This window comes from Gallinula chloropus (genome assembly GCF_964237585.1).
Source record: "Gallinula chloropus genome assembly, chromosome: 16".
Lineage (NCBI taxonomy): Eukaryota > Metazoa > Chordata > Aves > Gruiformes > Rallidae > Gallinula > Gallinula chloropus.
In genome coordinates this window covers 1182363-1195016 of record NC_140101.1, presented here as the reverse complement: position 1 = coordinate 1195016, position 12654 = coordinate 1182363, and the positions used below count along the sequence as shown (strand labels likewise).

The 12654-nt window shown below is 65.1% G+C and overlaps 1 protein-coding gene across 1 annotated transcript; it reads left to right on the top strand.

Annotated features, from left to right (window-relative positions):
* Window positions 1-2794: 2794 nt before the first annotated feature.
* Window positions 2795-10907, top strand: ANGPT4 (angiopoietin 4; the record flags this gene model as incomplete). Its single annotated transcript, XM_084271378.1, has 9 exons — window positions 2795-3115; window positions 7162-7317; window positions 7708-7829; window positions 8186-8418; window positions 8808-8917; window positions 9036-9137; window positions 9230-9396; window positions 10498-10628; window positions 10747-10907. The coding sequence occupies 9 exons, from the start codon at window positions 2795-2797 to the stop codon at window positions 10905-10907; spliced, it is 1503 nt and encodes a 500-aa protein (XP_084127504.1).
* Window positions 10908-12654: the final 1747 nt, after the last annotated feature.

Genomic DNA, 12654 nt, shown 5'->3' with positions numbered 1-12654 from the left:
CAGCAGCGGCCCGGCAGCGGGGGCCCCTCCAAGCACCCCGTGTCGCTGGCCCATGGCACAGGGAGCTCCCAAGCAGCTCCTGCCCTGCTGCCCTGGCCATGTCACCCCTGGTTTTCCATCCACAGGATAATTGCACAACTTTTCTGCCTCCCCCCACCCCCCCCCTCCTCCTCCACCCTCCCCCTTTTCCTTTTTTCTTTGGAGACAATTTACAGCCTGTAAAACATTTCCTTTTCAGAAGATGTAATTTGCAGCGTCCAAAGCAGTGCCCTGGGGCTCGGGGAGGGGGTGGCTCCTTCATTTTACTTGGGTTTTCCCCTCTCCCCCAGCCTGCTTGGTCCCTTCCTTTGCTCTAGCCGGGTGGGATGGAGTTGGGCCTGGTGTTGGACACCAGTGATGAAGAGGATGCTGGCCTGGGTACCTTCCCCCAAGGCTGGGAGGTGCCCTGTGTCCGTGGTGTCCCAATTGCACAGGGGTGCTGGGGTGCACAGCACGCTGCTGAGCTGCTCTGGGGGCCGGGTTGGGTCCCCCATCCTCAGCCACTGGCACAGAGGAAGGACAGCAGGACCCCCAGGGTTGGGCCCTTGCTGGGGACCGTGCCATCACTCACAGCAACCCGACCTGGTGCTCAGCATCCCCAGTGGCACAACCATGGGCCAAATCCTGCCATCCTCTGGCTCACAGAAGAGCTGAAGGAGCTTCTTTCGCCAGCTGGATGTAGGCTCAGGAATTTGGGGGGGGCTGTGGCCATCTTCAGTCTGGAACAGGGACACACACCACTCAACTGCAGCTGCTGGACGAGCCCAGGCAGGGGATGCTGCTGCCTCCTGCATCCCCTGGCTGGGATGCGCTGGGAGCAGCCACTGCTGCCCCCTCACAGCCATCACCTGGGGCACGACCCAGGGGTGCTGAGCTCAGCCAGGACACCCCACCCCATCCCTCCAAGCCAGGAATAAACCGTGTACCTCCCTGAGGAACAGAGGGCTGGGGCAGCACGTTTAATAGGTGTTTGCCCAAATTCCTGCCCCAGCCACAGGCATTGCTGCCCGGGAGGGGGGCTGCCGGGCTCAGAGCCCCCTGTGCCCACTGTTGGGCGGGGGGGGGGAGGCGGGTCCGGCACTGGGGGGCTGCCGGGGCACGGTCTCTTCAGGGCGAGAGCACTGGGTGTCAGCAGTGAGCTGGCCCCAGGAGCAGCACGAAGCCACCGGGCAGCTACTCGGTTCGCTTAAATAATGTCGAATAAACGTATTCCAGCCTCCGGCGTCCCTTTTCCCTCCCTGTTTTCCTCGTCTCCGTGCGGCGCTGCGGGAGAGGGATGAGGATGTCTGTCACTCCTGCATCCCTTGGCCCTGCTGCAGGCAACGCAGCTGTCAGGATTGGTCCCCTCCATCCTGCAGCACAGCTCCCAGGGCTGGGGGGCACCCTGCCCCCCCCTGCCCCCAGGGCCTCTGGAACGATTTCATCTGAAAGGTTTGATTTAAAGCATCCCCAGCGTTAATTACTCGGTGCCCGAGCCAGTGGTGGGCAGCATCACCTGGGCTGCTGCCCTGAAGGGGTGTGGGGCTCACTAATGACAGTGATGAGTCTCACTGGGTCCCCTCACAGCGCCAGCCAGGTCCAGCCACCTAACCCAGTTCCTCTGCAGGGACAACCCCAGGATGCTGCCCCACAGCAGCTCTGGCAGGTCCCTCGGGGGAGATGGAGCAGCCCACCCCCTGGGCAGCCCTTTCCCCACCCTGAGCCAACCCAGCAACCGTCCTCACAGCATCCCCAGCCAGCCCACAGTGACTGGGATGGCAACGAGGTCCCTTCCCTGACCCCGTGGCATGTGGGGACATGCAACCCCTGTGCTGGGAGGAAACCACCCTCTCCTGAGACATTTGGGCATCTCCCATGCTTGGGAAGCCTGCTCTCCGTGCCAGCCTGTCCCCTCTGCTGTGACTGTCCCCTCTCCTGGGGGAACCAGGGGAGAGCCAACCCAGCACATGGGCTGGTAGCCACGGTGGCCCCCAGAATCTGGGCACCCCAAGTCCTGCTCAGGGCCTGTCCGGGTCCTGCCAAGCTCTGCCCAGGACACAGCCCCCATCACGGTCCCCACGGGCTCGTCCCGTGGCCGGAGCAGCCAAATCCAGGCCTGGCTCCCTCCAGCGTTATAAATAGCCAGGACACGGGGAGGGAGCTCTGCTCCCCGGGCTGGGGGTGTGCAGGGGGCAGCGGGTGGGTGCTGACCGGGGGGGTCTCACATGGGTGCCCGGGATGGAGGGGGGGGGGGTCGGGCTCAGTGCCAGCCGCTGGCTGGAAGCGCTGCCCCGTCCCAGGAGGTGCAATGAGCTGCGCAGAGGACGGCTGGGGGGGGTAGGGGGGGGGCGTGGGGGTGCGTGCAGCCGGGGGAGGGACAGAGGCAGCTTTGGGGAGTGTGTGTGTGTGTGAGAGAGACATTTATAGATCACGTGTGAAACTTGATCTCCCCGCAGTGGGCTGAGGGAGCAAAAAGATAGAAGTATTGTTTTTAAACAGATTTTTTCCTTTGTTTTTCTTTTCTTTCCCTTTTTTTTTTTTTTTTTCTTTGGCTCCTTTTCCTCCCCCTCTCCCCCTGCGAGGGGATAAAAGGCTGGGGCGGCTGGAGCCAGCTCAGAGGGAGGTTTGGTCTGGGTGGGGAGAGCCCACTGACCCGTCCCAGCAAAGAGCAGCATCGCAGCTGCCCTCCTGGGCAGTGCTGGCACATCCAGCCACATCCCCCCCGCCCTCACCCCCCGCTCCCAGCCCACCCCAGCGCTGCGGGGACCCCTGTGCCATGCGGGGACTCAGCCTTGGGCTGGTGGCCCTGGCCTGTGCCACCACGGCACTGTGTGCGGCCGGCGCGCAGCGCAGGGTGCTGGAGGGGGGTGCCCACCGGCGCTCGCACCGGGTGCAGCACGGCCACTGCAGCTACACCTTCGTGCTCCCCGAAGCTGACCCAGCGCCCTGCCCGCCCTCCCCGGCCACCCCCGGCCCTGCCAACGTCCTGCTGCAACGGGACTCGCCGGCTGGCGCTGCCCACGGCAGCCACGGGGCTGCCCAGCGCCTGCAGCACCTCGAGAGGGTCCTGGAGAACAGCACCCAGTGGCTGCTGAAGGTAGGGTGTGGGGAAGGTGGGGGGATGTGGGGGGGATGGGCAGAGTGGGTGGGGGTCTGCCTGCAGCACCCAAGTGTGCATCACCCCCCATATCGGCTGCCTGGCAGAGGCAGAGGTGGGGGTGTGTGGGGGGCGGTTCATGCCCACCCCAGCAGCAACGTGGTGGCCCAGGCAGCATCTTGGGGGTCTGACCTGATGATGTCTCCAGGTCCCTTCCAGCCCCTGTGATCTCCCCTGCACGTCTGCAGCCTGGGGCTGATCCTGGCCCTCCTGCACCGGGCGCTGTCTGCCTGGAGGGGCTGGGTGATGCAGGCGCTGCGGGTGATGCAGCTCACGAGCACCGCAGCCTGTGGGTGCTGCTGATCACCGGTGCTCATCACTGCAGCTCTGTCCCTGTGCCATCCCCATCGCGGCTGTGCCCGGCATCCCCTGAGGCTCCGCACTCCCTGTTCTGGGTCAGGGCACAGCCTTGCTCTTGAGGAGGTGGCAGAGCAAAGGGCAGGGGCACCCAAACCTCTCCAGCTTCACTGTTTTCCCACCCAGTGGATTTGCAAAAGCCCCTGGTGCTCGGTGGGACCCTGACCTGTGGCTCCTGGGCAGCACATGGGTGAGCGCAAGGTGGGGGGGCGGTGGGTGGGGTGCCACACCAGAAGGGCTGCATGGTGCCCCCCACCCCAGCTTGCTGCATCCCCACTGCCTGAGGCAGGAAGCCCCGTTTCCTCCCCCAGAGCTCCCCCGTTTCCTTCCCCAGAGCTCCCAAGCACCGCTGAGCCCCACGTGCAGCTGAGCACGGCCGCTTGCGTCAGACCCAGGAATAGCTCCCGGCCGGCTTGTCCTGGGGACACCTCCCTGGGGGGCTGTAAACCCCATGTCCTGGTGAAGCAGGGACCCTGGGACCCTGGGTGCCTGTGCTGACCCTCTGACACTGCCAGCACAGCCACATCCACGCCCCAGCAGCATCCCACCGGGGTGCAATAGGACCTGTGTGCCTCTGCACCCCAGTTTCCTGGGTGATGCCCCTGGCTGAGCAGGGCCAGCAGCTCTGAGAGGGTGCATGCCAAGCCCCCACAGCACTCGGGGATGGGGTTGGGATTCCTGAGTGGGGGTCCTGGGGGTGGCCTCTACCAGCCACCCTGCTCTGGGAGCCTCTCTGGCTGTGGGACAGGGCGGGCAGCAAGGACGTGCAGGGTTGTTCCTTGTCCCCTCAGCCATCCATGACAATAAATTCCTCAAAAGCTGGGAAAACACTGAGCTGCAGCTGAAAGCCAGCCCTGGGTGTCACCGTGGGACCAGCAGAACCAGCCACTGCCCCACTGCCAGCCCCAAATCTCCACCACCATGGGGCCTGCTGGGTCTGCTGGGCATGCAGGGGGCAGGGGTCCCATCCCTGGTGCAAGGGGCCCTGTCCTCAAGCAGGCAGGCACTGGTAAAGCAGGGCTGCAGCTGTGGGCAGCTGTGGGCAGCAGTGCCCCTCACCACAGCCCCAAGGAGCGGGAGGCAGCAGGGTACTGGGCAGCTGGTACCTCATCCCAGCCCACCCCATCCCAGCCCATCCCGCAGCACGGCCCCTCCAGCAGAGGCAGCTTTGCAGCTTTCCTTTCCCCTTGTGCCGTTCCTTGGCTTTCCTAATTTAAGCAGAGCTGGCCTGGGAGGCTTGTCTTGGTCAGGCTCCAGGCCTGAACAAACAAACCCGGGCTCAAAAGAGGCATCGGGTTCAGGGACAGACTGTAAACAACACCGCAGCCCCCTGGGCTCTGCCCTGGCCCGGGGACCTCTGCCGGGTGCCAGACTCTGGCAGGGCCCCCAGCACCCAGAAGGGCTCCCTGGGCCTCCTTGCACCTCCCCCCAGCACCCAGCTGCCCTCACAGCCCCCACCTGCAGCAGTGGGGTGCCAAGACACCCCCTCCACCCAGCCACGTGCAGCCCCCCCCCCGCAGCCAGGGGGATGGGGACAGGGTGAGCACGGGGACACCTGGCTGCTGCCCCGTCGGCTTTTCCTGTCTCATTTGGGTTCAAAGAGAAATACCTGATGGAGTCACCAGGTCTGGGGGGGCGGGGTTTGGGGTGGGACAGGGTCCCCGGTGGGGCAGTGGCAGCTTTAGGGTGCCGGTAGCACAGAAGCGGGTGCTGCTCGCCCTGGTGTGTGTGCAGGGGCATGGGCAGTGGGTGTGGGGGGGGTTCTCCCCACCTCTGGCCCAGGGGTCCCCCAGACAATGCTTGTGGGGTTAGAAATGCTGGGGTAGGATGGGGACAAGGAGAAGGGAGGGATGTGGCAGCACAGGATCTTCTGGTTGTGAGCGATGTGTCCCCAGCACCAGGACAGCAGGTTGGGATTCCTCCTGCCCCAGGGTGGTGTTTTGGGGTGACTGGCAGCACCATGGTCCCTCCAGCAGCCACCCTGCCCTTCCTGGGGAGGAGGGAGGCTGGTGGGACCCTTCAGACCCCAGGCAAGCCCACCTCACCTCAGCACCCACGGGGGGAAGGAAGGGTGATCCCAGCTGCCCAGCCCTCTGCACAGAGCCTGTCCCCCCTGGGTCCCCCTGTGCCACCCCAGGCTGGGGACACTGTACCCCCCCTTCCAGCCCCAGTTGCAAGCTGGGAGCTGCTGGGGCCGGGAGCTGGGGCTGTTTCTCCATGTGCACTCAGCCCTCCCTGTGCCAGCCTGACCTTTTCCACGGGTACACACTGCCCTTGGGCTCAGAGATATGTTTATTTATGTTGAAAAAAAAAGCAAGATGGGGAGAGAGAAAAGGCCCCCCCAGCCCTGGGAGAGAGAAAAGGCCCCCCCAGCCCTGGGAGAGAGAAAAGGCCTCCCCAGCCCCGTGGAACAACAAGATTAACGATGTGCTTAAAGGGAAACTCTCCAGCAATCATTCGGCTCAGGGAAATGTTTTCCAGACGCAGGTCCCCGACCTCTCCCCACTTCCTCTCTGCTTCCCCAGAGGGAAAATCCCCAGGGAAGTGGGGTGCAGGCAACCCCAGCCGGGGTGTCCAGCCCCGGGACCCTCCTGCGCCCCGCGGGTGCGCATGATGGGGTGATGGTGTTGCCCTTGCTGGGGTCTGGGGAAGCAGGAGCGGGGCCCCGCTGCTGCCAGGGGGGGATTTCCTCACGGACAAACAAGTGCAGGGCAGAGCGCTGCGCCCTGGCGTGCTGCCGGTCCCCCCAGCGCGGCTGCCGGCCCGCTGCGCAGCGCAGCATCCCAGCCCCGCGGGCGCCGGCTGCTCCGCAGCCCCGGGAGATGCTCGAGGCCGGGATCTCAGGCATCTGTAGGGTGGAGGAAGGAAAGCGGCCCCCATCCCCTCCCGTTCTCGGGGGCTGCTTTCCCAGCGTGGGCGGCAGCGCGGCCCCTTCCGCTCCCCGCAGCCCCGCGGCCGAGGGACCGTGTCCCCCCCCCCGGCGCCCCGGGGAGGGGCGAATGGGAACCTCGGGGCAGGGTGGCCAGAAATAGAAGAGCCTTTGGGAAAGGCAGCTGCCCCGCGGGCTGGGAAAGCGGAAGAGACATCTCAGCTGTGCCTGCAGCCAGCTCCTTCCCAGCCCGCAGTGATTCCCCGTGGTGGGGCAGCACCGGGTGCCGGACACCCACCACCTTCCCTGGCTGATGGTGGACCCCTGCCCTACACCTCCCCAGCCCTGGGAAATCAGGTCTGGGAGCTGAGCTGATGCTGATGCCCGTGCTGATGCCAATACTGGTGCCAGGCACTCCCTGCTCCTCTGCTCAGCACAGGCCATCCCAGCCAGGCAGCCAGCAGACCTTGGTGCACACAAACCTGTGCCAGGTCCTGGCAAGGAGAATCCAGCTGGCCTGGCAGCCCAGGAATCTTGGCAGCCGGTGCCCCAGGGCACTCCCCAGCACGGGGCAGCCTTGGGGCAGCTCACTCTGTCCTCTCCCTAAGTTTGGAAGGGCCTGAGATGGGCTGTGCCACGCTGAAACACTCCCAGGGTGTTCCTGGGGGGTGTACCAGGCACTGCCAAGCTCAGCTGGGGTGCTGAGGGGGGGACACAGAGCCCCCTGCATGACCTGCCATGTCCCCGCTCCCCTCCACAGCTGGAGAGCTACATCCAGAGGAGCATGAAGCCCGAGGTGGCGCAGCTGCGGCACACGGCAGCGCAGAACCAGACGGCCACCATGCTGGAGATCGGCAGCTCCCTCCTCAACCAGAGCGCCGAGCAGAGCCGCAAGCTCACCCATGTGGAGGCCCAGGTAGGGGGGATGGCCAGGAGAATGATAGAACCACAGCCACAGGGGTGGGAAGGGACCCCCAGAGCTCATGGGGTCCAACCAACCCCCCTGCCAAAGCAGCTCCCCAGCTCATATTGCACAGGGCGGCGTCCAGACGGGGCTGGAATCTCTCCAGAGATGGAGACTCCACACTCTATGGGCATCCCGTGTGTCCCCACATCCCCCACCACCCCCTGGCACTGCGGTGGGCATCATGGCTTCTCTGCTGCTAGAAGTGGGGTGATTCCCCCCCTGGGATGCAGGGCTGAACGCAGCGGTGTGCAGGGTACCAGCGCCCTGAGCCCGGTGACGCCGGGGCCGTGGCGTGGGCCTGGCTGCTCACACCAACACTCCCCTCTGCTCTTGGGGCAGGTGCTGAACCAGACCTCACGCATCGAGATGCAGCTGCAGGAGAGCTCCCTGTCCACCACCAAGCTGGAGAAGCAGCTGCTGCTGCAGACCAACGAGATCCACAAGCTGCAGAACAGGAACAAGTAAGGCTTGGGGTAGCTCAGGGAGCCCCATGCCCCCCAACCCCAGGGGAAAGGTAGTCTTTTCCCACCCCATGAGTGCAGTTGGACTTGGGGAGGGGGCTTGAACCCCTCCAGGGGCTGGCTGGGGTCCATGAGGGATTGCACAGCGCTGGTACAGCCCCTTGGGCTTTCATTCCCCCGAGCTCAGCACATCCCAGAGGTGCCAGGGAGGGTGTGATTCAGTGGGTGCGGACAGGGACAGGTCTGGGTCCCCGCAGATAAGCCAGGGCACCACAGCTGGAGCTGCCTGCTCCCTTCCCAGCTGCTCAGCACAGGCACAGCCCCCCTCCCTGCCACCGCTGCCTCCCCCTTTGCAGCATCCTGGAGGTGCGGCTGCTGGAGATGGAGACAAAGCACCAGGCAGAGCTGGCAGGAGCCCGCTCCGAGAAGGAGAAGCTGCAGCGCCTGGTGAGCCGGCAGAGCGGCACCATCGAGGAGCTGGAGAAGTCTCTGCTGGCCACCAGCGCCAACACCAGCCTGCTCCAGCGCCAGCAGCTCCAGCTCCTGGAGTCGGTGCAGAGCCTGGTGCGACTGGTCTCCCTGGGCAGAGGTGAGCCAGGGCACACGGGCAGGATGCCAGCAGCGGGACAGCCCCTCGCCCCCCTTCCCCAGGGAGCTGCAAGGCTCAGCTCAGGCATGGGGGACTGCCCAAAAACCGAGCCCTGGGTGGTATACAAAAAGAAGCTCTGAGTCCCTGGGGGGGAGTGTCCGTGTCCCAACTCTGTCCCCAGCCGCAGCAAGTCCCCGGGCTTAGGCTGGTGGCAGCCCCGGTGCTTCGCAGCCGCTGCCTCACCCAGCCCCAGGGAGATGAGGTGGGAGAAAGGGAAATAATCTGTGGGCACAGAAGTATCCTCAAGGAGAGGGGGAAAGAGCAACTGAACCCGGCAGGGCTGTGGCAGGGGGAGGGTTCCAGCCGTCTCACCATCCCCTCTGCCGCAGCCCCGCTGCAGGAGCAGCTCTTCCAGGACTGTGCCGAGGTGCGCCGGGCGGGCATCCAGGCCAGCGGGGTCTACACCCTGCACATCACCAACCTCAGCGAGCCCAGAAAGGTGCGTGCAGCCCCAAAAAGGCCCCCACCACAGCACCCTGGGGCGGGGGACACACAGGCCTGTCTGCCCACCCCCAGCCTGGCTGCTCTGCATCCCGGCCCCGCTGTCCCCGCTGCAGGTGTTCTGCGACATGGACACGGACCGAGGCGGCTGGACCGTCATCCAGCTCCGCACCAACGGCAGCCTCAGCTTCCAGAGGAGCTGGAGGGAGTACAAACAGGTCTGCACCCACCTCGGGGCGGGGAGAAGGGGGGGCACCCTGGGGACGACGCCCCGAGCATCCCGTGCTCACCCATCCCGCTGCTCCCCCAGGGCTTCGGGGATGCGGCGGGTGAGTACTGGCTGGGGAATGAGGCCGTGCACCTCCTGACGAGCCAGGCACCCTACACCCTGCGTGTGGAGCTGCGGGACTGGGAGGGCAGCCAGGTCTATGCCCACTATGGGAAATTCCAGCTGGGGAGCGAGCGGCAGCTTTACAGGTAGGAAAAGAGGCACCGCGGAAGCAGACGTGGGGCACTCCCCATCTTCAGCTGTCCCCAAGCCCTGCCACAGGCTCTGGTGCCCCCGGGGAGGTGCGTGGCCCCTGGGAACACAGGATCACATGGGGCTTCTTCACTGGGGCTTCCCAGCGGGATTACAGCTTCTCCCTCAGTGCTGGGGGGATGTTGCTGTGCCACCCGCTCCTCCTTCTCCCCGCGGGCTCCTGACAACTCCTGAGAAGTAGATTTGAACACATGACATTGCACTGAGGCAGCAGGACTTCTCATCCCAGCCAGCAGCTGGGTGCGGTGCCGGGAGGCAGCTGGGACAGTCACACCGCACCTCAGTGCTTGTGCAAATGGGGTGACACAGCTGCCAGGTGTGACTGGGGTGCCAGGCATCCCCACAGGCTGCTACTCCTGTGCCCGGGGAGGGCCGGTGCATTCCTGCTGCCAGGCTTCTTGCAAGGACCATGTGTGGTCCCAGGAACATCCTCACCACGGGCAGGAGGGGGTGGCAGCCAGATGGGTGCTTTGGTGTTGGGCTGGCAATGGGACCAGACCCTGGATGTCCCTGCACTGTGTATCACCAAGACAACTCCCAGCCAAGAGGTCCAGGGGAGCTTTGGGAGGGCCTTTTCTGCCCCAGCACAGCACGATTTCAACCCCTGGGGACCCCAAGAAGTCCAGAGGAGCTTTGGGAGGGTTTTTCTGCCCCAGCACAACATGATTTCAAACCAGGGGGACCCCAAGAGGTCCAGGGGAGCTTTGGGAGGGCCTTTTCTGCCCCAGCACAGCTTGATTTCAAACCCTGGGGACCCCGAGAAGTCCAGGGGAGCTTTGGGAGGGTTTTTCTGCCCCAGCACAGCACGATTTCAACCCCTGGGGACCCCTGGACAGGTTGTCCACACTGCCAGACCCAGGCCAAGCTGTGGCTGCAGGATCTCTGCCCGCATCCCTTGCTCAGTTCACACCATCCCATGACCTTCACCCCCCCCACACACACACACACCCCCCCCCAACCCAAGCAGGGCTGAGGGGCACTGTGAACCCCCTGAGCAGCACGCAGCCAGCGCTGACGGCGGCCGTGCCGGGCCGCAGGCTCTCGCTGCAGGACTACAGCGGCACGGCCGGGCCGCAGAGCGGCCTCGCGCTGCAGGGCACCCGCTTCAGCACCCGCGACCGCGACAACGACAACTGCCTCTGCAAGTGCGCCCAGATGCTGTCGGGAGGTGAGCGAGCAGGGGGGTGGGGGGGGTGGGGGGCACCTACGCAGCCCCCCCCACGGGTGCCCACCCGGGATGCCACCCCCCCCACACACCCCGTCCCGCCTTGTCTGTCCCCTGGCAGGGTGGTGGTTTGACGCCTGTGGCCTCTCCAACCTGAACGGCATCTACTACCCGGCCCAGCACAACATCCGCAAGCTGAACGGCATCCGCTGGCACCACTTCCAGGGGCCCAGCTACTCCCTGAAGGGCACCCGCATGCTGATTCGACCCGCCGGCTTCTAGCGCCGCGCCGCAGCCAGGGCGAGGGGCGAGGGGGCAGGGGAAGGGATGGTGGGGGGAGACCCAGCCCTCCCGCTCGCTGCAGGGAGCCTCTTCCCCCAGACGCTCGTTTTTACTCTTGGTTTTATCCCATCCTCTGAGATCCTTCGCATCACAGAGAGGGGCTGGGCCTCCAGCTCCCTGTGCCACCTCCTTCTGCCAGGGGTGGGGGTCTAAGACCCCCCCCAGGGTGCCCTGCACACTCAGCCTGGTTCCAAGTAAGGGACTTTGCCTTTTCTGTATGTTCTGCAAAGCCCCCACTATCCCACTTCCCCTGCAGGATTAGGGGAGCTGGTAGGGATTAGGGGAGCTGGTAGGGATGGGGGTCCTGGTAGGGATGGGGGTCCCAGCAAGTGCAAGGGGCCAATGCCATCCCTCCTTCCCACCCTGCCTGGCATGGCTGTGCAGGGGCACACGGGCTGTCCCCTCCTGCATGCGTGGCCCAAACCACTGTCCCCACACATGGCAGCACAGGCTCTACTCCTTGGAGGAGTGGGCTGGATGATTTCCAGCTCCTGGGGGGATATGGAGGAAGCAGGAGGAGTTTTTGGGGACCCTGGGGTGACCATCCCCAGGCTGGGATAGCTGCCAGCCCCGTGGTGGGGGGTGGGCAGCGCTGGCAGGGGTCTGGCAGAGCCACAAGGACGGGCAGGACAGGGCTGAGGGGTCATGAGCTGAGAGGGGGCTGGGGTTTGAAATGGGGCTGAAAGGTGGAAGGTGGTAGGAACAGTCCTGGGGGTGGCTTTTTGGAGTGAGAAGTGGGACAAAAGCCCCCTGCCCATGGTTGCCTTGAGACAGCAGACCCACACTGCGGGCACCCTTGGGAGCAGCCTGGGAAGAACGGGGTACAGAGCAGCTGGGTGTCCCCCCGCAGCACCGGGGCCTCTCAGCCACCTCCCTGAGCTGCCACAGTTTGGGCTGGAGCCCCTTTTATTTTTGTAGGAAGAGATATTTATTTCCCAAGTGTCAGTGGGGCAGAAGCACAAAGTGGGGAGTCCCTATCCCCCACTGCCCTGGGGCAGGCATTTGTCCCCCACTTCAGCAACTTGGCCAAAAGGGTGGGCAGGGGGTCTGTGGGGCAGGGCAGGGGGTCTGTGAGGTGGGGCAGGGGGTCTGTGGGGCAGGGCAGGGGGTCTGTGGGATAGGGCAGGAGGTCTGTGGGACAGGGCAGGGGGTCTGTGGGGCAGGGCAGGGGGTCTGTGAGGCAGGGTAGGGGGTCTGTGAGGAGGGGCAGGGGGTCTGTGGGGCAGGGCAGGGGGTCTGTGGAGCAGGGCAGGGGGTCTGTGGGGCAGGGCAGGGGGTCTGTGAGGCGGGGCAGGGGGTCTGTGGGGCAGGGCAGGGCAGAGAGGCCCCACAGCATCCCCAGTGAGCAGCTCAGTGTATGGGTGAGCCCGCAGGAAGGCACAGCTCAGCAACACCTGGTCACAGCCTGTCCCTGTCACCCTTCTGTGCCTGTCCCCATCCCTCTCAGCCCCGTTGTCACCAGACATCCCTCAGAGCCCGGTGGCAGCTCCCAGCAGCACTCTCACCCCTGGGGGACAGGGGTGCCCCAAGCCCTGGGGACCAGAGCAGCAGTGGCAGCTGGAGGGACCTACCTGCCTCCATGACAACCAGGCACCCCCGTGCCTCCCTCCCAAAAACGGGTCCCTCTCACCTCAGGCAGTGTTTTGCCACGTGGGTGACAGCAGAGACCCCGGAGTTGGGGAGCAGA